The sequence below is a fragment of the Rhipicephalus microplus genome, chromosome X, assembly GCF_043290135.1.
Source record: "Rhipicephalus microplus isolate Deutch F79 chromosome X, USDA_Rmic, whole genome shotgun sequence".
Lineage (NCBI taxonomy): Eukaryota > Metazoa > Arthropoda > Arachnida > Ixodida > Ixodidae > Rhipicephalus > Rhipicephalus microplus.
In genome coordinates this window covers 69508607-69533553 of record NC_134710.1, presented here as the reverse complement: position 1 = coordinate 69533553, position 24947 = coordinate 69508607, and the positions used below count along the sequence as shown (strand labels likewise).

General features: G+C 47.3%; 1 protein-coding gene across 5 annotated transcripts in view; it reads right to left on the bottom strand.

Annotated features, from left to right (window-relative positions):
• Positions 1-561: 561 nt before the first annotated feature.
• Positions 562-24947, bottom strand: part of LOC142775601 (uncharacterized) — a 54196-nt gene continuing 29810 nt past the window's right edge. For all 5 annotated transcript variants that reach the window (XM_075877089.1, XM_075877090.1, XM_075877091.1 and 2 more), the window contains 3 exons: positions 7381-7954; positions 5629-5847; positions 562-1515 (listed from right to left, as the gene is read on the bottom strand). In XM_075877089.1, the coding sequence (XP_075733204.1) occupies positions 811-1515; positions 5629-5847; positions 7381-7954 (1498 nt within the window). In that variant the 3' untranslated portion in view covers positions 562-810. The remainder of the gene's footprint in view (positions 1516-5628; positions 5848-7380; positions 7955-24947) is intronic.

Sequence of the window (24947 nt, the reverse complement as noted above, 5' to 3'; positions counted from 1 at the left end):
TCAATGTTGTGTCGTTTCGGCGTTCTTGTGTAGTTCCAGTTCCTGTGGGATGGATCAGTCAGTGCGTGTACTTTAGGAGAGGCTCGCAAAGATCATGTATTGTGACCACGATACACCACAACGCTCCGCTAAAGTTGCCGTCAGAGAGGACGCACCAAACACAAGCTAAGCGTTACCAAGGTTGGCGAAGGCACGATGCAGGAACGACGAGAAGAACGCAAGCAAAATGGGTAGTAGTGGTAGTAGTAGCATTGGTAGTATGTGTGGTTTTACGTAAAAAAACCACAATATGAATATAAGGGACGCTGTAGTACACGTCTCCGCAAATTTTGTCCAACTGGTGTTCTTTAACGTGCACTGACATTGCACAGTACATGGGCATATACTTTTTCGCATCCATCTAGATGTGACCGCCGCAGTCACAATCGAACCCGCGGTATTCGGGTCAGCAGCGGAGCACCTTGTATCGACTGGTCCACCGAGGCAAACGCTAAACAAGGGTCGATTAGTCAATAGCATCTCGAGGCTATTCAAAACAGTAATAAATATAACAAGCTGAGATTCCGTTTGCATGTTTTATTATTTTTCTCAGCATTCATTCATTAAACTGGTTTTGAAATGGCAGTGCAAAGACACAGGGAAAAGAAAGACATGTCTCCCATGATCAGTCGTATTGACCAATCAGACATATCTAACAAAATGTCCAGGGCTGGAGCACATGATGACCAGGAAGATACGTGCATTATCAGGACACCCAAGATTACTGCTCCACATCATTTCCGGTCAAGCATGCCAACTTGATGCCACCATTCATCTCCCTCGCTTGATTGGCGTCATCGCATTCTGCCAGAAATCCCTCTGAGTCTCGTCGATGCGTGGGAACTCGGCGGCGCATGTCGTGCACTGGGTCCAGTCGAGCGTCACGTGTGGCATAACGTTCTCAAAGAATAACCGGAGGTCATAGCTGTCGGTAACCACGTATCGAAGTGCAGGCAGGGCTTCGACCAGGAACTGCAAAGCTTTTACTGTCAGATCGAGCACCTTCAGTGTGTGCTCGGTGCGGAGCACTAGGCGTTCAAGCCGCGGCAGCGAGCCATGTGAACAGTGGCTGACAAATGATGTCACAAGAAGGTCCGCATCGAGGCAGAGCGAAATGAGCCGCCTTGTCGCCCCGAGCAGCGATTTGAATGTGGGAATCGCAATGTTCGCTCCCAGTCGCAGATTTACCAGTCCTGCGAACGATCCGGGAATGAGGTCGTCGGCGTCATTCTCGATGACTGAGCATTCGGGCAGCGACAGGGTCTCCAGGCTTGGCCAGTGCTTGGCGACAGCGGCAAGACTGACATCCTTGAAGAACTTGAGTGACAGGTGCTTCAGTGGGAGGTTTCTGAGTGCGTCCTCGACAGGCCCTTGGAACGAGCACAGCGTGCCTTGTGCGATAAACATCAGTGAGAGGTCGGTGAGCTGGTCAAAGACCCCGATTGCAGCGATAGTCTGACTGTGAGTTGTGGTAACCTGCGAGTAAAAAACGTACCAAGTCGAACTTGTTATAAGTTGATCACTATGTTCGGTAAACATGTTATTCTAGGTGCAATGCTTGACACACGAAGAAAGGACAGAAAAGATAAAGATGGCGTGCCTCGGTCTCTTTGTCCTTTTCTCACGTTTGAAACATCATGCCAGAAATACAATATCTAAGAAATGTACTAAGTGAAGCCCTCTTCTTCTAAAGAAAGTGCCGTAAGTGCTTTAACAGAGTCATTCTCACATAAGCCAAGCATCAGTTGTACGGCACTATATATATTAATCTGCTATTCAAAGCAGTAGTGACTCTAAAGTGAGATTTGGAAATTATGACAAACCGAAAAAACGAAGGGGACACAGGACAAGCGGATGTCATTTTTTCTTTCGTTTGCCTTCTAATTTGCATACCTAATTTTAAAGTCACCTTCACTAACTCTCCCCACAAGGGCTACTTTTAAGAATGCACCAGTACTTGTCTTTGTGCACAACTAATGGCAGCATTGCAGACAGAGAGTTTTTTTGCTGACAACAGGTGAAAGACGTTACCTTTGGTTCAAAGTACAACAAAATTTGCACAGACAGAGAAGTGGGAAGAGCACTGCATGCTGGCATCACATGGTGCTTTTTACAGTCAGTAACAACTTGAAGAAAAATGAAAGCTCTGCCCATACAACTGCAGTGTGACTGCGCTTCACCAGTGAAAGATGGTTGTGTTAGCTGGTTTCTGCTTCAACCATCAGTACATTTTCTTGGTTAATTTAACTACTACGCATATTAAGAGTTAAAGGGATGTTTTTACTACCTAAAGCATTATGTTTGCTTCAGCAGCGATGTCAGAATCTGTGATGTAATTTACAAGCACAATCAAGCTTTTTACTTGCAACAATCACTACCAATGAGTTTTTGTATGGCAAATTCAAGAATTTGTAACACTCAAGGAGCGCTTGACATCACGAAAATCAGTAAGCGCTGTAAGAAGCAGCAATCGTGCTGTGGAGCTACTGTAATGGCTGTGGACGAAGCTGACATTTTTTCTTGAAGTTGTAAATTAGCATAAATGATGTGAATATAGAACAGGTGAACAAACAAGTTCAAATGGAAACACTGCTACACTAGAATGTAAACATTCGACAGAAGTCTGTCTGGTTGGGTATGAAACTGGGAGATGATTTAGACTCCAACCAAAAGTTTTGCAGAAAACTCGCCGTTTCGAAACCGACTTGGTTCCTTCCTCAGGGGTGACTGCGGAGGCTACGAAGCAGCGGCGTCTTCAAAGCACTTGCGGGGTGGATAATGACCCCCCCCCCCTTTCTCTCTTGTTTTGCCGTGGAGCACAGTCCGTGTGTATACACTGGGGCAAGGGTTCCGAGAGAGCGGTTGATGTTACGGGCTGTCCTCTGTATGTGCCACGACTCGAGTACCAACCTTCCCCTCCAGCTCGGCTCGCTTTCAAGGATGGCCGTCGCTTCGAAATTTATCTGGTGATCCAACGTCTTGGCATGTTGGACGACTGTGCTGCGCTCTCTGTAGAACTTCCGCACATCGTTGGCGTGTTGCTTCAGTCGTTCCGGTAGGTTTTTTGTCTCTCCGATATACGAAGAGGGGCACACGGCGCACGGAATTATGTAAACGATAACGGGGGTCCTGTCCATTGTTGGCCGTTCTTTCGGGCGGGGGAGGAGGCGGCCCAGTGTACACGAAGGTATGTGCGCGATACGAACCCCTTCCATCTTGAAGATCTGCACCAACATCTCGCTGGTTCCCTGAACGTATGAAACCGGTACGCATTACGGGGGGGCTGCCCATTAAGGTTGATTGGGGTTTTCGTATCCCCTGTTGCTATGCGTGACGGGTGGCGGCTTGAATGAAGTTTTTAGATATTTGAAGTTTTTGAAGTTTTAGGGGTGACTGCGGAGGCTACGAAGCAGCGGCGTCTTCAAAGCACTTGCGGGGTGGATAATGACCCCCCCCCCCTTTCTCTCTTGTTTTGCCGTGGAGCACAGTCCGTGTGTGTACACTGGGGCAAGAGTTCCGAGAGAGCGGTTGATGTTACGGGCTGTCCTCTGTATGTGCCACGACTCGAGTACCAACCTTCCCCTCCAGCTCGGCTCGCTTTCAAGGATGGCCGTCGCTTCGAAATTTGTCTGGTGATCCAACGTCTTGGCATGTTGGACGACTGTGCTGCGCTCTCTGTAGAACTTCCGCGCATCGTTGGCGTGTTGCTTCAGTCGTTCCGGTAGGTTTTTTGTCTCTCCGATATACGAAGAGGGGCACACGGCGCACGGAATTTTGTAAACGATAACGGGGGTCCTGTCCATTGTTGGCCGTTCTTTCGGGCGGGGGAGGAGGCGGCCCAGTGTACACGAAGGTATGTGCACGATACGAACCCCTTCCATCTTGAAGATCTGCACCAACATCTCGCTGGTTCCCTGAACGTATGGAACCGGTACGCATTACGGGGGGGCTGCCCATTAAGATTGATTGGGGTTTTTGTATCCCCTGTTGCTATGCGTGACGGGTGGCGGCTTGAATTAAGTTTTTTAGATATCCGTTTTTCCTGAGGTCCGCAATTACGCGGGCCTCTTCTTTCTTTCGCTCTGTGTCACTGGAGCATAAGTTCCTAGCTCTCTCAAGTAGCGTGGTCACAACCGAGGCCTTGTGGCGGCGGGGTGAGAAGAATCAAATTGAAGGTAGCGGCCAGTGTGCATTGGCTTCCTATGAACGGAGCACTCCAGGCCGTTGCGCTTTCTTGCCACCTGGACGTCGAGAAAGGGCATGCAGTGGTCGCTTTCACACTCGGTCGTCAATTGTATGGCTGGGTGCACGGAATTTAGGTGTAGTCTGAAGTTTTCAACTTTACACGTCCTAATGTCGCAAAAGCAATCGTTCATATAACGCAGAAAAAGCTTAGGTCACGGCGAGGAGCTGGGTGCTTTCTCTTCTATGTACTCCATGATCAGGTTTGCCATAGTGACGGAGATGGAAGCTCCCACCGCGGTTCCACTATTCTGCCTGAAAATAGTTCCTTTGTAGGAGAAGTACGTACTGGACAGGCAGAACTCCAGTAGACACCAGAGCTCGTCAACCGCCAAAGAAGTCCTTTCACTACGGCTTGCGTCCTCCTCAAGTGCAGAATGGGCAGCGGAGACAGCTAAGGAAACTGGCACGTTGGTGAACAATGAAACGACGTCAAATAAGACCATGCTCTCGTCATCATCGATGCTCACATCTGACGCTAGCTGCACGAAATGGCTGGAGTCACGGACATGAGTTGGTGTCTTCCGGGTTAGTGGGGCGAAGATTCGGGGTAGAAAATTTGAAAGGGCTCGGCATGGGGAGGAAGTAAATTCTACAATCAGTCGGAGGGGGACGTCAGGCTTGTGAATTTTCGGTAGTCCATAAAAACTCGGTGCAGATTCGTTACGGCAGATTAGTAGCTGGTAAAGTGTTCTGAGATCCAGGTAATGCTTGAAAATGTCCGCGAGTAGCTTGTTTAGCTTTGTCTCTTTAACACTGTATTTTTGAAAAGATCCCAATTGAGTTAAGCCTAATTTCTTCTCTGGTGCCCGGCCTCACGCTTTGGACGGCTTTCTCTACAGCTGCGACAAGTTTCGGTAGACGGGGCGTTGTTGACATGTTATAGACATGTCCCTTTGCCAGGACAAAGTTTCCCGATCAGTGAGTGGACGAAATGAAAGATTGGTGACAAACCTGGAATTTTGGATGCTTTGGGTGGAACTTCGGTGGAACAGGTAGGAGAGTTTCCTATCCTGAGTGGTCCGGTGCTTTTTTGCCGTCGATGCTGCAACGGAGCCCGCGAACGCTTTGACCTGAGACATCAACTCAGGGATGCGGTGCTCAAGTTGACGCTTAGCGAAGAAAAGGTCCAATTCTTTTTTCCGTAGAGAGGCGTTAATTTCATGAAGGCGGGCGTTGATCAGTCGTTGTTCCGCTCTCGTGACGACTTCCAAGCCTTCAGGGGTTGACGGGCTTCTTCAAATTTTTGGTTGGAGTCTAAATCATGTTACACTACTGTGAAGTTGATGCTGAAGCATCTAAATAACGTAACGAAACCTTAAGAAAGAAAATCATGGGAAGTGTCACCTCCATGCGCCGCAAGCTGGGGAAGAACTTCTTGGTTTGGAACACGTGCTCCGGCGTTATGTCCCAGACGGCACCAGTTGTGCCGTCATGTCGCTCCACGTCTGCCCCAAGTATGAGGCTCCACGACGTGTGAAGAGAGGGGCATGCCGCCAGTAGCATGCTCGCCAGCGAATTGGCTGGGCTCAGGATTTCGTGCAAAGATGTCTGCAGTTCACACAGCTGCAGCAAAAAAAAAAAAAAAAAAAAAAAAAAAAAAAAAAAGGCAAGCTTCACTAACAGCTCACTTTTACAGCAGAGATGTCTCAGTTTTCCAAGTGCCATCACCGTTAAAGTAGTAGCCATGCAAATCACAGACCGAAGGGAGGAGTGAATAAGAAATACACTCAAATCATGATTACAATAGTCATGACACTTGAGATTACTAATCCATAGCCTGGGCTACACTCCTGGCACACAGCATGCAGAAAACCCTCATCGCTATTGCCACATTCCATTTCTCAAGTTTTGTTATCGCCCCAAAACACTACACAATTTTCAGCGCAAAACGCGCGTCAAGTTTTCGAGAAGCTTCCGGACTTTAGTAGATCATTTTGATAAGATCACGCCCACTCTGCGAACTGTACAGATTATTCTGGAACCTACGCCACCGCCAGCGATAACGCTAGAACATTCGATGGCAAGAGTATAAATGCCGACACACTTCGCCGCTTGTCAGTAGTTGATCGACGGCCGACGCTTCGTTCGCCGCTATCAGTCCAAGACTGCTACTGTAATCGGGTTTTCCGTTTATCGGGGGCACAGGTTCGCCCAAATAAAGTTAAATTCCAACACAAAGTCTCCTGTCTTCGGCCACGTCACGACCCCGTGACACTATCATAGAGGCTGCTTGATGGATCACTAATGCATTTGCCTTTATTTTCTTATATTCTCTTAGAGTGCAGTGTACACATGTGCACGCGACTTGTTCTTTCGCAGTTATTTGTACTATTGGTCAAAAAATAGAAAGATGCATTATGCACAGGATGAACAGGACGTCCTGCATAGTTGATGCTTCTTTTGACCTCAAGATGCCATAATTACCACAGCTGTACATGTTGGTGAAGTCACTACAATGTGCAACTTTGGCATAGGGAGGTATTGGGATACTTTTGCACAATTAAAATATCACGCAAGAGCTACTGGAACATAAAAAGTTAAAGAGGACACACGTTACAAAGTAGGCACTACAAGGGCAACACCCTACTTTGTAATGCTGCATTTTGCTTCATAATGCTCAATAATAATCGACTTGTCATTCAATATGCTGTATTTCGAGATATGTTCCACAACTATAAATGAATTGCAAATGTACATTTCACTTAAATTTCATTTTTCTTATGCATTACTGAAACATGACTGACAGCAGAATCATGATGTACTTAATTAGATGCTAATTACAATTATTGAAACTTACACAACAGAATATACTGCCTGCTTTCTTTTTTTTTTCTGAAATGTAACAAGTGCCTTACAATATAGTTCTGCAAGTTTTACACACTTGCAGGTGAATGCATCATAACTAGAACCTAAAGACATGTACCCTTATATACACTCTTACAGATGTGCTAACTTACTTGTGTTACCTGAAATCCCATGATAATGTTAATGCTACACTTGTCCAGTGTACCCCTTTCGATGCAATTGATAAGCTACAGATGCATCGCAATGAAGGTGCCTTTAAAAAAGTGACAATGTGCAAATGTGCAAACTCACGTAGGGACAATCGCCAAGCAGGCCACAAATAGTCGCCGCACTTAAAAACAAGTTGCGCGACCCTAACGCTGGCGTGCTACCGATGAGCCGGTTCAGTTGCGGATGAGCCCCGCCAATGTCACGCCAGGCATCTCCCGGCATCTGTAGTCGCATGTCATGATGCAGGACGAGCGTTGCCACAGAACGGAACAGATCGATCAGGGTGCGCACGAAGTCGCGGTTATGGACGACCACGAGCGTCTTGACGTTGTACAGTACAAGTCCCGCAGATGCACCCAACGGCCGGCACTCGTCGAACGAAGCACAGCCGGAAAACAGGGCAGCCACCACACGGTGGTGCCTGAGGAAGCCGCGGTTCTTGACGAATGCGTCGGCGGTAGTGGTGATGAGGTGGCCTTTGTCATCGAAAGACAGACCCTGCGGAAGTTTCGTTGTCGAAGATGCAGACGAGGAGGACACTGACGGTAGCCACGGTTTTTCCAGCTTGAGCACAATGTGGTCCTTGCGTCTGCAAACCTTGTCAGGGTCTTCTCCCAGGTCACGAATTATCTCTCTGGCAATCATGTTGAAGAAACTGCAGTAGAACAGAGAGGCATGGAGGTGACATCAAAGAAAATGCTGATCAAAGTTAGGCTCATTCTGCGGCAAGATCGAAAAGCATCTTTACTTTTGAATCGGCACACGAAATAATAGAAAAAACTTGAGTAGAAAGAACACAGGATTTGTCATGCGGCCTTCCTGCACAGGTTTCTTCTGTGAATTTTCCCCGCTGATTCAAATCTAAGCATCAACTACATTTGGCCAGCTTTCTACTTTACTAGAGAAATGTCTTTATCATTATGAGCCAAGTTAAGTTGATAGAGCACGCATGAAATGGGAAACATGTTACTTATGCTAAAATAGAAGCTCCATATGTATCAAAAGAGGGCACGCATAAAACAAACACATGTGGTGATGCAGTCTTCAAACCTGCCAAGCATTTTTCTGAACAGTGAAAGTCATGGTAACAACTAAGCGTGGCAAGTTGAATGTGGTCAGGTGTTCATAACAGTAAAAAAAAAATTTTTTTGGAGATTTACGTGTTACACCCCAAACATAATCACGAGATGCATCGTTGTAATGGACTCCGCATGACTTAGACTGCCTGACGTTCTTCAACATGAACATAAATATAAGAACATCGGCGTTCTTGTGTGCCGAAATCTAGTCGGGAATCCAATCATCAGCCTTATGAAGAATCTCACTGCAAGCCATAGTTTATGACCATATTTGCGGCATTCTACAATAAGACGAAACTGAGCAATGACCAATACATGTTCTTCAGTTTCTGCCATCAGCGCCACTATGGCTTCAGGCACACAAGCAGAGAAACTGCCAGCACTTGCAAAACTATACATATATAAAGCTTTTATAAAGATTCATAATTACGAAACGTCGAAAAAGAAGAAGAGAAAAAATCACATTAGTGAGGGAGCCTTCTTGCTTTCCTATGTCTACAACCACTAGCTGAATTTCATGCGTTTTCTATATGATGACGCATGCGTTATTGTGCTACAGCTAACGAACAAAATGAAACAACCTAGAAGAAAAAGCTGCCCGCACCTTCCCGTTGGGGAAACTTGAGTAAATGCATCGCCGAGTGGGGGGGGGGGGGTATCACGTGAATGTTGCGTGATCGGGTATGGTTTGAGTATGCTTAATTGTTCTTTCGTCTTAATTATTATTTATTGAATGAAGAAGAAGCGTTGCCTTCAACATGTGGTGGGATGCTGACATTGGGTTGCGCCCACTACTGGTTGAAAGTACTGTTGCTTCCATCGCATCTACTCGAGTCAAGCAAAGCGTCAAGTCAAGCAAAAGCCAAGAGGGGACGCTTTTGGCTGAATACAGAAGGCGTGACCCAGTGCCTAGAGATACAGGGTAGCCAGTGAACGGTTGTGCAGCGCGAGCAGTCTGTTTTTACAAGCAGACGCTGCCTGCTTCAGCTTAGCGAGGGGGGGAGGGCAGCAGCTGGCACGAGACGCGAGCATGCACAATGGGGGTGTTGACAACACCGCCGACGCCAGATTTGCGACTAGGTGTGACTATAAAATGCTCTGCAATAGGAACGATTACCAAAGAACAAACCTAAAGGTTGCGCGCTAGGGGGCGTATATTTTACATCCCGTAGTGAGAGGCTACTAGCGAAATTGAGCACATGTGTGTGCGGTGTAGGCGGCAGCTTCTAACAGTTGTTGAGGTAGGAGAGTTAGCGGAGGGGGCTGGATAGCGGGATTAGGGCTGAACTTAGGGCTGTTGGGTGCTTGGTCCGATGGTCAGGTGGGAGATGGCTAAGGAGGCTAGGAAAACCACGGGCAAGAGTGAGCTGGTGCAGTGCGAAGAATGCAGGCACTGGTGCTACTTGACGAGACGGAATTCTCGAGTTTGGTCGACGCGCAGAAGGCGAGCGTCGTGTGCAGGCTGTGCGAGGCACTGAATGAGGCCGTGCAGCGCATGGAGGCTAGCATCGACGGGCTTCAGGGGGAGCTTAGGGCGAAATGGGAGCAGAGGATGGAACTCTAAAAACAGCGGAGCGTCGTGTGAGCGGGAGGAGGTTACCACCAGCCTATTAGAGCAAATGAAGGGTGACCTTCGAAAAGGGCGGACCGAGCTCGAGCAGCAGGTAAAGGACGGCCCCGAGCGGCATGAGACTGAAGACGTGGGTAGCGGAGAAGGCGACAGGCGGGAGAAGAGGTCAGGGGGCTGCAGTGTCTGGCCACAGCATGGAGGCTCCAAGAACAAACAGCTCGGTGGTGCGGCAGCCATAGAGCCAGGAAGGAATACAGGACACGCGGCAGAGAAACAGGTGAAGCAAACAGGGGCGCCAACACAAACAGGAAGGCAGTGATTGGAGCGTAGAAGGGTCCTAGTGGTGGGGGACTCTAACGTGGCCAGGGTTAGGGATGGCGTATTCACAAGAGTGAAGGAGGATGGGAGAGTGAGGGTGGAGGCCCAGTCAGGGAAGAGCATGATGGATCCACTGTCCAAAGCTCAGGAGGTTGTAGAGGACAGCATGGAGGGGAGAAATCTCGTCATTATTCATGCTGGACTCAATGATGTATTGAAGGGCAAGGATCAGAACCTTCAGAGACAGAGGATGGGATGCGTAAGCTCCGAGAAGCTTCTAGGAATGTGCGTGTGAGGATATGCGCAGTCCCAGAGGTCTGGGTGCAGTCTCGTGGGATTGAAAGGAGGGTAGTGGAGGCCAACTGTGTGATCAAGGGTATGAGCCGGCAACTCGGACACAGCGTAATGGAAGTGAACCAAGACGCGTACGAGCCTGGCGCTCGCCCCTTTCAACAGGATGGCATTCACTACAGTGGTGCGACGGGCAGGAGGGTCGGTAACAGAATGGGTCGCCAAGCCACAGCTTTTTTAGGGGGACCCAAAGCCCTGAGGCCAACAGTGTAGCCAAAGACGGACCTAAAGGGGCACAAATATTCAAGCCACATGAAGTCCGTGGGAGAAGAAATCTACGTAAGCACAAGGGCCGAGCTAAGTCAGACATAGGCTATATTAACATGCAGGGTGGCAGGAATAGGTTGAAGTGAGGATAAAAGAGCAGTTAAGGCAAGAGGAACTGATGGTATATGGGGTCGTGGAGACGCATCTTCGGGACATGAAGCAACCACCCTTATCCGGACTACGTATGGGAAGATTGCAATAGAGCAGGAAACAGCAAAAAGGGGGGTGGAATTGGTGTATTCATACATAAAAGTATGGGTTGGCAAAGAGTCAAGCAGGGGTGCACGTTAAAGAACCCCAGGTGGTCGAAATTTCCGGAGCCCTCCACTACGGCGTCTCTCATAATCATATAGTGGTTTTGGGACGTTAAACCCCACATATCAATCAATCAAACAGTCAAGCAGGGATGCATGGAACATTAAAGGTTAAGAGGTAAAGTAGCTGGGCAGATGACACTCCTTGTTGTGAAGAACTTGCACATGAATGTGCACATAGAAGGAATAGATGGGTATACTGACCCAACAGGCAAAATGATCATGCATATGTGTGAAAGGCATGATTTCATCATGTGCAACAATACTATAAAGTGTGAAGGGCAAATAACATGGGAGGGAGGAAGGCTGCAGTCGACGATAGATTATGCACTGATGTCACATAGGATGTATGATAGGCTCAGGGGAATGCACATAGATAATGTGGCTCCAGAAGTCTGGGTAGTGATCACAAACCTACGAATCTAAGTTTTGGAAGAGCAGTGAAAGTAGGAAGGAGACAAGATGAGCAACTACAGGAAAATTTTTATTCAGAAGGGCAAATAGAAATAGCTACTAAACAAATTGAGAAAGTAATCACTGAAGATACTAAAACAGTGTGGACATACATGAATATAATTAGACTGCTTGAGCTGGAGCTTGCTAAGGCACGTGGCAAATCACCCCGGAAAAGAAGACTCAAACCAAAGAGTTGGTGGCATGAGAAAGTTAAAAGAGCCATAGCAAAACATCAGGAAGACTCTAAGGAACACAGACATGCTAAGCAGCGGGGGTGAACCGACAGATGATGTTGAAAGAAAATGGGACATCTTTCTAAGCTGTAGAAGGGAAGCATCCCTTCTGATCAATGAAAAGATTAGAAGAAAGGGGGCTCAGTGGCTGGCAGAAGTACATAGAAAAGATAGAAAGGCAGCTGCGAAATTTTAGAACCATCTAAACTCTCCAAGAAATTAGACAAGCCTAGAACAGAGGTTTATAACTACAGCTCAGGGTGCTAGGCTAGAAGGGGACGAAACTATTGAATATATAAGAACAAGGGCGATAGAAAAATTTTAACAAAGAAGTGCCTAATGCACTACAATAGACAAGGATGGATCAAGTGGCGCAATGGCTCCGTTTTCACAACGAGAGTGGGAGGGAAGGGCTGAGAAGAGGGTTCCTAGTAGTACATCCACAGGCCCAGATGGCATTCCGATTATGCTGATAAAGACATTGGGTCCGAAGTCTAAACAGACTTTGAGAGAGGCAGTGAGCAAAACAATAATCGATGGTGAAGACCCCGATACAGAGAAACTTAGCAGAATGAGCATGATCTATGAAGGAAAGGGGGACAAAGCTGACATAAAACACTACTGTCCTGTAACAGTGACATCAGTGGTCTGCAGGCTGGCGATGCAGATTATAAAGGAAAGACTGCACGCATGGATAGAGGATGGGGGGGTGCTGGGAAAGCTGCAGAATGGGTTTTGAAACATAGGAGGTTGGAAGACAATCTTTTCTCACTGACTCAGTGCATCGAAATAGCAAAAGGAAAACAGGCCCCTGTGGTTAGCATCTTTGGATATCAAGGGAGTGTACGATAGCGTGGTTCATGAGGACTTGTGGGAAATATTGGACACACTAGGTGTGGAAGATGGAGCCAGTAAGCTTTTAAAAGATATCTATAAAAGTAGCAAGGTAAGGAAAAACAGATGTCTAAGCCCACAGAGGTAAAATGGGGGCTTAGACTGGGGTCTCCTCTGTTCATGATGTACCTACAAGGATTAGGGGCCAAATTAGAGGGAAGTGGACTTGGCTTTAACCTCTCTTTTGTCAAACAAGGAAAACTCATTAAACAGGCACTACCAGCATTGATGTACGCAGATGATATAGTGCTAATGGCCGACAACAACTAAGATTCGCAAAGATTGATAGACATCTGCGGTAATGATGGAGATGGGTTAGATATCAGATTCAGTAAGGAAAAAATCAGCAGTCATGATTTCTAATGATAATGAAGGTAGTGAGCTTAGGATACAGGTCACGCTAGAAATAACAGATAAATAAAAATATCTGGGCATATGAATAAGCAATGGGACCGAGTACCTGATGATTCGTGGGGTTTAACGTCCCAAAACCACTATATGATTATGAGAGACGCCGTAGTGGAGGGCTCCGGAAATTTCAACCACCTGGGGTTCTTTAACGTGCACCCAAATCTGAGTACACGTGGCTACAACATTTCCGCCTCCATCGGAAATGCAGCCGCCACAGCCGGGATTTGATCCCGCGACCTGCGGGTCAGCAGCCGAGTACCTTAGCCACTAGACCACCGTGGCGGGGCAGGGGACCGAGTACCTAAGGGAACACGAAATATACGTAACGACTAAAGGTAACAGGAATGCAGCAGTGATGAAAAATATGGCACTGTGAAATTACAATATTCCTGGTCTGACGCTCGGCAATGCGGTCTTGTGCATGAGATCAGAAGTTCAAGCAAGATTAGAAATTAAGCAACGTGGAATAGATAGGCTCGCTTTAGGAGCTCACGGGAATACACCAAATCAGGGAGCACAAGGTGATATGGGATGGACATAATTTGAGGGCAGGGAAGCTAGCAGCAAGATAAAATTTGAGAAGCGATTCGAGAGAAATGGGGGAGGAGTGTTGGGCTAGGAAGGTTTTCAGCTACTTGTACATGAAGAATGTTGATACAAAATGGAGGAAGCGAACCAGAAAATTGACTGGTAAATACTTAGAAAACAGTAGGGGGCCAAACCAAAAAGAATATCGGTTAAGAAGAAGGTGAAGGAAACTGAGATTGACGTATGGAGAATTGGCATGATTAAGAAGTCCGCACTAGAGATCTATCGTACTTTTAAGAAGAAAATGGCCAAGGAAAGGTTCTATGATACTACTCGGGGTAGTTCTCTAGTGTTTGAGGCCAGGATAGGAGCATTGCGAACCAAGACATATCGGACCAAATACGAAGGGGTAGACACGGTATGCAGTGCGTGCGGAGAGGAGGAGGAAACTACCGAACACTTGATAATATTCTGTAAAGGGCTTCACGCTATAGTTCAGGACGATCGCACAGAGTTTTTCAAAGCACTGGGGACAGGGAGGGCAAAATAGGCTTTAAGCGGGTAGAATCAACTAGAAGGAGGTTATTTGATTGGTGGCTTAAGTCAAGGCACAAGTGAAAACTAAACCATTCACTGCAAAGTACCAGTCCTATACTTCACTATTTAAAGTAAAAAAAAAAGAAGATAAATCTAGTTAGTTCACTAAGTATCACGGCTAGGTGGCGTTGGCCGCCGCCCGATCTCACGGGTACAGCTTCATCAATCCATCCATCCATCCATCGTAGTGCCGATATGGTTATGCGGGACGCCGTAGTGGAGGGCTCCCGAAGTTTCGACCATTTGGTGGTCGTTGCAGAAGTCGGGAAGCCTTCTCTTGCTGTGTGCACAGCTGTGCAACTAAGAGATCGTGTCTCAGTATTAGGGACGACGCGTATCAATGCTTAAGGGGAAGCGAATTGGTGAGCTCCGTTTCAGTATACGTCACACTCGTGTTGCCGAAGCACGGAATATCTCTGTAGCGGTGCATACCTAGTCCAATGCGCACAACAAAGTATTTTCTGGGGAAACTGAATAGAGTCGCAGCAGGCTGTGCGCTTCCCTTTTCTGATCGTGTCCAACGATCATATCTCAGAAGTAGGCTCTCTGCACAGCTGATCGTGCCGCGTCGACCACGCGTGACGACGGGGACGCTACGCTTCCCCTAGCTGTGTCAGCACAAGACATATCGTTCGGACTCTATTCAGTTACTTGAGTCGCCAAAGCACGGAATATCTCTGTAGCGGTGCGTACCGAGTCGACTTCGCACAACGACGCATTCTCTGGGGAAATTAAATGGCTTCTTAGCTAAGTCTAGCTTGACCGACTCGTCCAACAAGTCTTACTCAGAGAAAGGAAAGGTGCACAATTAATTAGTAAAACGTCCTTATTGAGAAAATGGGGACATTCAACGCTTGATGCGTGTGCGACAGGCCTACTACTTTTTTTTTTTTTTATATTGCATTGCGCAATGCCCCCGCCAATCTTGCTCCTATTGGACCCTCATTCCCGTGCTTAGCAGCACAACACTTCCTTTGCTACGGACTACAGCAATGGTCATGCGTGAAACAATGAATTGCAATGATCAAATGTGGTAACGCGACAATACAAGTGACTCCCATATAACATTAGATTGCCACATCAGAAGGTCTCGCTCGCTGGATTCCGTGCCGACCGATTGTGTCTCCGCGATCTCCGACGACAGCGCAGCTCTGGCTGAGCGACTCTCCCTCCACCATCTCCCGACGCCGTGAAGCTCTCGCTGAGTGGTGGCCCGTCCTCGCACTCCAGCGAGCGTGTCCGTCTTTCATATCTTCTCCTTATTTCTGTATGTGGGTCTCTCTGTCCCAAACTCTATCCCTATCCCTTTTAATCTCTTCTGACCCCCATCCCTCGTGAGCCACTGTTGAGGTGTCGCATATGATGTAGACAGTTACGGGGTTCACTTTTATCTTCTTTTCACTCTTTTAAGAATCACTTACATACATCAGAAACGACAAATGGCCGGAAAGTCCACGACTAAGAAGGCCTCAATAGGATCTCGTAGCAAGTTACAGAAATTCGGTACGGAAATACGGTAAGGCAGCATGGCAGCGCTCTTTCTTTCAGAATGCGTCCCCCGGACGACAGGTTCCTCGTAAGCAATTCGTAGGCTGACAAGCCACAACGAGGCGTGACAACTCCATAGTAACTTTTTGAAAAGCTTTTGTGCTGTGGAGGTGCCTTCACTGTCAAAAGATCGATGGCCAGAAAAGAAGGAACGGTAATGTCGCTTCTGCTTTTTTGTAATACCGTACTGTATTTCCGTAGCTTGCTAAAAGGTTCTTAAACTTTGAAAACGGCCCATACAACTGCACATATGATGGGCGACCATCGAGGGCCTCATTTTTCAGCACTCCCACGAGTCTGTGCACACCACGCTGCAGGGTTTTCAGCGAACTATACCACCACCGTTTCCACCAAAATCTCATAACTCATAGAAACTTGAACTTACTCAGTGCTGACACCGCGACCTCCTGAATAAACGTGGCTGATAATGTGTCGGCCTTGCAGTAGATTGTGACAAGCAACTCTAGCTTCTGAAAGCCGCGTTGGCGCTTTCCGTCATACAATGGGAAAGAGCGGGTTTTCATTCCACTTTTGCCACATCAACAAGGTTATTCTTCGAGGGATAAATTGAGACGGTCCTGTACACTCTTCCACACACAGCAAAACACGGAGGAAGTGCAGCAAAATGACGCCGCTAGAGCGCCAAAATAAGCGCGCGCGCATTGGATTGACGATCGGCTAGCGGCCTCTGCTCATAGAGCTAGAAATTCAGACTCTTGGCTAGAAGGCACCATACTATAACCACCACAACGCTGACTTTTGGAAAGCTTTCTTTGTTTCCGTCACTTTTCAAAGAGGCGCTAAATATTTTAATTTAAAATATTTATAATATTGCAATATAAATTACACGCAAGTGTGTTCATGTGTTATAAATAAATCTGTATTTGGTATTTTTTAATAATTTTTAAGAAAGACTATTGATCAGTTATAAAATTTTCTACGAAAAAAAAAAAGACAGAGACTGCTGCGTCGCGTGGCGAAGGAGAGGTGTGGCAGCTTGGGCTAGTTGGTATGGCATGACGATAGTTATAGCGCGAGAACAAAACGAGCATCGTCGCGCCGGAGAGCGAGCGAGAATTCATCTGGATGCGGCAGCGCTGCGGTCGCTTTCAAGATGCCCCTCCTCGCGCTACAATGGCTAAAATTCTAGCCACTGTTATAGTGTTTTAGAATAATTTTCTAGAACACTATAGAACACTTTACCACTGTACTCGCGCCCACGCGTGCATATCAGTCCTATTTCGTTACAAATATTTTACCTTAGTCTGCAGATTATAACCAAGTCTACCTGTGACGATTCTGGTGGCGCGCTGTAAAGCGTGTATTGGCACTGAGAACTAGTGTTTTCAATTCACTTCTTAGTATATGAGCTACGAAGCTTAGAAGATAGACAATCAAGTGACTTGCCGTGAGCTTGACACCAAAACAAAGTCCGTGCAGTTTTCACTTTGATGCCGCGGTGTTCTTCGTGAAGTCTCAATGCACGTAAAGGCATCGGAAACCGTTATTTTTATGACTTGTGCAATGAAGGTCCAATTTCACAAGATACATTTATTTTCAGGAAATCGAAAAACAACATGAAAAATAAACACAACATATGCATTAAGGTTGTAGAGAACTGCAAATTATACAAAAGTCAGCTAAAGCAAGTGAATAAGGCAACTAAAAAGAACAGTAAATACACGATGATACAATGGGCATACATACACACATTACATTGAGATTTGATTGGCAAACATTGATACAGTCACAAACCAGTTCACGAAAAAAATTGATTTCTGCATATGTGAAACACAGCCAGACAATGACATCACAGTTGTTAATGGGAGATTTGTAACAATGTGAACAAGAGAATAGTAAAATCACAAGAAACAACACAGTGTGAGTAATGTACAATACCATAAAATAAAGCCTTGTTCTCTGAGTTAACACTATGACAGTTAGGTCATACGTACATCTCAACTTCAAGAACTTCATTTTTTCTCTTTTTTTATGGGATGCATTTTCTACAGTAATGATAAAATGCATTCTGGCCATTGTAAAGGATCTAATTATCTGATTTGTCACTTCCAGTTTGTGCATTTCAGAGCCGACCATTTGTAACCTCTTCACAGACGGGCAAGAGATAAGGTCTGTTATGCTGTCACTTTTCAACTTGTTAAAACTGAAGCAATATGTGAATGCATCTTCCATAGCTTTGACCAGGTCTGTTAAGGACTCAAACGGGTACAGAAGGCATGATTCTGCTGAAAGCAAGCAGGAATTCTCAGAGTGAAGCAACAACCTGCTACATTCTTCGCACTTTGTCTTTTTCACCATCTTTCGGGCCACATAGCCACTGACGTAATAAGTGATCCGGGAGTCACTTTTGCGTCCAATTAGACCAGTGTGGTCAGGGAGCGCTTCACAAGCAACAATCATTTCATGAACCTCATTGAAGTGCCCCACATCTAGAAGCTTATCCAGCTTATTCTGCAATTTTATTGAATTAGTGTGAATGCGCGGACATATAAGTCTGCTCAGGAATCCAGAAGATATGTTTCCACTGGAGGGTGACTGTGCCAAGCTGTAAAGACTGAGGCAATTCACAGAGATCAAAAATTGTGGCGGCAAAGGGTGATCATTCAAGCCAGACATTTGGTTCAGAATTCCAAAAAAAGATTTTAAGCGCGTCTTGGCAAAGGGAAGACGTCATCAAGTATTTATAGCCCAAGGTTTTTGTGACAAAGTGCCGGATGAAAAGAATGCTGGTTAGAGTGACGCGGAGTCCTTCGGCAGTTGATACACTCAGGAACCCACCCTCCTTAGGTACAGCTATTTCCGAAGTTGATAAGAGCCCGTTGATAACATACATGTAGCTACGCACGATTAATCTTTAATCAAAATCAGCTTCGCACACAATGTACTTATTTTCCAGTGGTTTCTCAGCGCAAGGAATCGCACACTCCCAGGCCTTGCGCCGTTCATCGTCGGCGGGAGCAGAGAAGAGAGATGCTTTCTTCCATTGTTTGCGGGCAGAAACATATCCCGCATTTCATCCTGGTGCAAAGCAGTGTCTTTGCTGTTTACCCATTTCTGTGGCATGATCACATTGGCACGTATTGATCATCAACAAGTCCAAATAGGCAAAGCGCAGACGTTGCAATTTGCGAACACACGAGCAAGCGACCAAAAGTGCCGTGCGACTGGCTGGCGAGCGCTCTCGACCGATCATGGATGAATGGATGGATGTATGTGGCTGTACCCTTTAGATCGGGCCGCGGCTACCGCCACCTAGCCGTAATACTTAGTGAACTAACCACTAGATTTATCTTTTTTTTTTTCCTTTAAGTAGTAAAGTTGGACGGGTACTTTGCAGTGACAGGTTTAATTTTCACTCGTGCCTTGACTTTAGCCACCAATCAGATAACCTCCTTTTAGTTAAGTCTACCCGCTTAAAGTCTATTTTGCCCTCCCTATCCCCAAACCCCAGTGCTTTGAAAAACTCTGCGCCATCATCCTGAACTATAGGGTAAAGCCCTTTACAGAACATTATCAAGTGTTCAGCAGTTTCTTCTTCCTCTCCACACGCACTGCATACTGTGTCTACCCCTTCGTATTTGGCCCGATATGTCTTGGTTCGCAATACTCCCGTCCTGGCCTCAAACAGTAGAGAACTACCCCGAGTAGTATCATAGAACCTTTCCTTGGCCATTTTCTTCTTAAAAGTACGATAGATCTCTAGTGCGGACTTCTTAATCATGCCAATTCTCCACACGTCAATCTCAGTTTCCTTCACCTTATTCTTAACCGATATTCTTTTTGGTTTGGCCCCCTACTGTTTTCTAAGTATTTACCAGTCAATTTTCTGGTTCGCTTCCTCCATTTTGTATCAACATTCTTCATGTACAAGTAACTGAAAACCTTCCTTGCCCAACGCTCCTCCCCCATTTCTCTCAATCGCTTCTCAAATTTTATCTTGCTGCTAGCTTCCCTGCATGCCCTCAAATGATGTCCATCCCATATCACCTTGTACTTCCTGATTTGGTGTATTCCCGTGAGCTCCTAAGGCAAGCCTACCTATTCCATGTTGCTTAATTTCTAATCTTGCTTGAACTTCTGATCTCATGCACAAGACTGAATTGCCGAACGCCAGCCCAGGAACTATGACCCCTTTCCATATTCCTCTCACATCATACCTATTGTAATTCCACAGTGCCCTATTTTTCATCACTGCTGCATTCCTGTTACCTTTAGTCGTCACGTATACTTCATGTTCCCTTAGGTACTCGCTCCCATTGCTTATCCATACGCCCAGATATTTGTATTTATCTGTTATCTCTAGCGTGACCTCCTGTATTCTAAGCTCACTACCTTCGTTGTCATTGAAAATCATGACTGCTGATTTTTCCCTACTGAATCTAAAATCTAACCTATCTCCCTCATTACCACAGATGTCCATCAATCTCTGCAAATCTTCCTTGTTGTCGGCCATTAGCACTATATCATCTGCGTACATTAATGCTGGTAGTGCCTGATCAATGAGCTTTCCTTGTTTGACTAAAGAGAGGTTGAAGCCAAGTCCACTTCCCTCTAATTTGGCCTCTAATCCTTGTAGGTACATCATGAATAACAAGGGTGACAGTGGACACCCCTGCCTAAGTCCCCGCTTCACCTCTGTGGGCTTGGATACTTGCTTTTTCCGCTTTATAACTACCTTGTCACTTTTATAGATTTCCTTTAAAAGATTAGTGACTCCATCTTCCACACCCAGTGTGTCTAGTATTCCCCACAAGTCCTCTTTAACCACGCTATCGTACGCTCCCTTGATATCCAAAAATGCTAGCCACAGGGGCCTGAGTTCCTTTTCTGCTATTGCGATGCACTGCGTCAGTGAGAACAGATTGTCTTCCAACCTCCTTTGTTTCCGAAACCCATTCTGCAGTTCCCCCAGCACCCCCGCATCCTCTATCCATGCCTGCATTTCCTTTATAATCTGTATCGCTAACTTGTAGACAGCTGATGTCACTGTTATAGGATGGTAGTTGTTTATGTCATCTTTGTCCCCCTTTCCTTTATAAATCATGCTCATCCTGCTAAGTTTTCACGGTGGCGACTTGCGCGCCGCTCCACGGTGAACTGAAGTACCTGCACGCCTCTCTTCAAGGTGCGGCCAGGTGTTCTGTGGCGCGGCCGGGACCACGGAGGAAGGAACGGGACGATGCTGAGAGCAACTCAGCCGTTGTTACTAACACAGTGGAACTGCAGAGGTCTCAAGAACCACAAGAAGCGGGCTCATTTGAGTTCCCTGTTGCCACGATTGCCCGTCAGGAACCCGGCACGGACGTCGAACTCACAAATTACACTACATTTCAACACAACCCGGAGACATGTATACTTGTTCACAAGCAATATACCGCCCAGGAAGTCACACTCCCCACAACACCGCTTTTCCCATACACGATAGTATCGGTGCTGCCCATAAGGCGATCTGACCCACCTGTTCATATTTTAAACATTTACTGTCCCCCAAAGCTTAAGAACGTCACGTTCAGCGAAACTTTCACACAAGCTATACAGGTGGCAGTAAGGGACCCCCTCCTGATTGTTGGCGACTTCAATCCCCTAAACAGGTTATGGGGCTACCCGCCAGAGGACACGCGTGGAAGGAAGCTTGCGGAACTTCTTTCTACACTTGGACTCACCCTCCACACTGATCCCGCCAGCCCAACACGTGTAGGCAACTCTGTTCAACGAGATACTTGCCGGGACCTCACAATTACACGCAACATACGCCATGCCGACTGGCTGAACACACAGGACACTCTTGGTAGTGATCATTGTGTATTAAACACAACCGTGTACATGCGTCTCTTAAAACGCCCATTTACACAAGCTCGTATCCCAGACTGGACAACTTTCCGCACCTCTCTACCTATCGTAGACCCTCTCCAGTCGGGATACGACACCTGGTCTAAATCATTGACGTCTACACTGAAACAACACGAAGGGCTGATACAACTCACAGAAACTCGAACGAACATGGACAACCACCTCCTCCATCTTTGGCAGGCCCGTCGCAGCCTCATCAAACGATGGAAAAAACAGAAAAATAACAGAAACCTCAAGAAACGCATTCTAGAATTCACGGAGCAAGCTGCGGAATATGCTGCTTAGCTAGCCGACACTAACCGCATGGACAGGTGCAACACGGCTGCACGTCAGATGTCTGGTCGGAACACGTGGTGCCTGTTTTGCGCTCTTATCGATCCAACAAAAACACGCAAAGAAACTCAACGTCACTTACAAAAGGTCATGCACAACTTTACAGGAACGACAACACAGCTGGCACACACGCTCAGGGACCGATACCTGTGCACCACCAAGGACCCCAGGACAGCCGCATACTCTTATGCAGGCAAAAAGAACACACAGTTGGACACCCCATTCCAGCTCCAGGACCTCCAGGCGGCCTTACGCAAGATGAAGCGTGGCACTGCACCCGGGCGTGACCAGGTTACGGTCAAACTGTTGGCCAATCTTTCCGACGCAGCTAACGCCACGCTCCTCAAATACATCAACAGCATTTGGGACGGAGAAACTCCTCTCCCTCTTAAATGGAAATCAGCTCTCATGACCTTCATCCCAAAGGCAGGTAACCCTATTGACGTGGAGAACCTTCGCCCCATCTCCCTCACGTCTTGTGTCATCAAGCTGATGGAAACGATGGTGCGCGACAGACTCTCCGAGTTTCTAGAAATACAGTACACTTTTGCCGACACCATGTTTGGTTTCCGCCCTCAGAAGTCTGCCCAGGATATACTTCTACAGCTCCACCATGACATATTATATCCTGTTGAATGCCCCCACAATGACAAGGTAGTCCAGGCCTTGGATCTTAAAGGGGCATTCGACAACGTGAAGCATGAGGTAATCCTTGACCGCCTCAGTCAGACCAACTGTGGTTATAAAACATGTAATTATGTTAGACAGTTTCTTACAGACCGTCAAGCCTACATACGCATACATGGTGAGGGACATACGTCATCAACTTGAGGGGAACTCCTCAAGGCGCGGTCCTCTCTCCCCTCCTATTTAATATAGCCATGGTTCGTCTTCCCCCCGAATTGGCTTCTCTACCAGAGGTACATCACGCTCTTTACGCGGATGATATCATGATCTGGGCCCCACAAGGTAACCTGGGTCACATGGAGTCATGTCGCAAGCAGCAGCGACTGTAGTCGACGACTACGCAACCTACTGCGGACTCCAGTGTGTCCCGGCTAAGTCAGAATTTGTGCACGTACGTTTCTCCCCTCAGGACACAACTCAGCTCCATATCAGTCTTCCCTCGAGCCGATCCGTGAGGCTAAGAAGATCTGCGTCTTTGGCCTCTTCACACACCACCAACGCAAGGCCGACACCACAATAGCCAAACTTCGCATGGTGGGAGACCAGGTGGGCCGTATGGTGAGCCGGGTCTTCAACAAGCGGGGCGGATTACGAAGCAGGGATGCAATGCGGCTTGCCCATGCTTTCGTAACGAGTAGAATAGTCTACTTGACTCCCTACTTGCACCTACGCAAACGCGAGGATGATCAACTCGAGGTCATCCACCGTAAAGTTATCAAGTGGGCTCTAGACCTCCCTCTCACCACGTCCAACCAGAGACTTCTGGCCCTGGGCGTGGTGAATACCTACCGGGAACTTCGAGAAGCCCACCTCGTTAACCAATACACGCGCCTTGCACAGACCCATTCCGGTCGCCGCCTCTTGGACCGAATACACATCAAACACTATTACTATATTGAGGAAAGGGTGAGAGTGCCAGAACCTTGGAGACGCGCCCTCCGGGTCCGACCCCTTCCCCGCAACATGTCCAAAGAAAACCACAGTGGTCGCCGCCAGGCGCGCGCGGAAGCGTTGCAGCGACACTTTGGTCAAGAGGAACACGTGTGCTACGTGGACGTTGCTGGACCACACTGTGGGGGGTGGTATACGGCCGCAGTCATACACAACACAAACACCGAAAACGGGCTCACTTTCAAAGCCTACAGCGCAACGCACGCGGAGGAGATTGCCATCGCTCTGGCTCTCACTTATCCCTTTTCTAAACATATCATCACCGACTTACGAGGGGCCTGTCGGAACTATCAGCTAGGGTGGGCTTCGCCGCTTGCTCAGCGCATACTGGAATTTAGCTGTCGATACGCTAATCCAAGTCCACGAAATTTGGTTTGGGCACCCGGTCACCAAGGAATCAGGGGTAACGAACAAGCCGATCAGGCCGCCCGCGCACTCTCTTCCCGGGCTATCTCCCTGTGTTTGGAAGCCTACTCCCAATCAGACATTTCGGCCCTTTCATTCAAAGATATTAGCAATTACTACAAGGAGGAGAACCGGCGCTATCCAGACCCTTGTAAGGGACTGCATCACGCTGATGAGCGCCTCCTTTTAAATCTGTTCACCAACACTCTACTGTGCCCGGTGGTGCTAAAACATTTCAATTCATCCTTTGATGCCACGTGCCAGTTCTGTGGTGAGGTGGCTGACACCTTCCACATCGTCTGGGCGTGCCAGTCTAATACATCTATCCCCCCCAACCCCACGAGAGAGGACTGGGCGGCGGCCCTGCTCGATTGTCAAGACATGAAGGCCCAAAAGGCCCTGATTCAACGGGCGCGGGCGGCGTTTCTTGCCAATGGAGCTCCGGAATAGGGGTTCCACCTTGTGCTGCGAGGGTAGGAGGCCAATAAGGCCCCAACCCAATCACCTCTCTGTAACCATTTAATGGTTATTAAATGTTTCACCACCACCACCACGATGGTGACACCACTCCTTCTAGCCACCATAGCATGGCTATGGTGGCTAGAAGGATAGCGCGGCGCACGAGCCACCCCCCACACTACTGACATGCTTTTCGCCGGAGTCTGAACTCTGTCGCGAACAGTGACCCATGCTTTAACCGGTTGATAGTTGTTAGAAAAAGCAATTCTAGTACATTATTATCATCTTTTGTGGTGAGGCTGTACAGCACGTGATCGCTTGCACGTGTATTAACTGAGCCAGCTAGGTAATTTTCGTGTGCTTGTCCCGTGGAAAA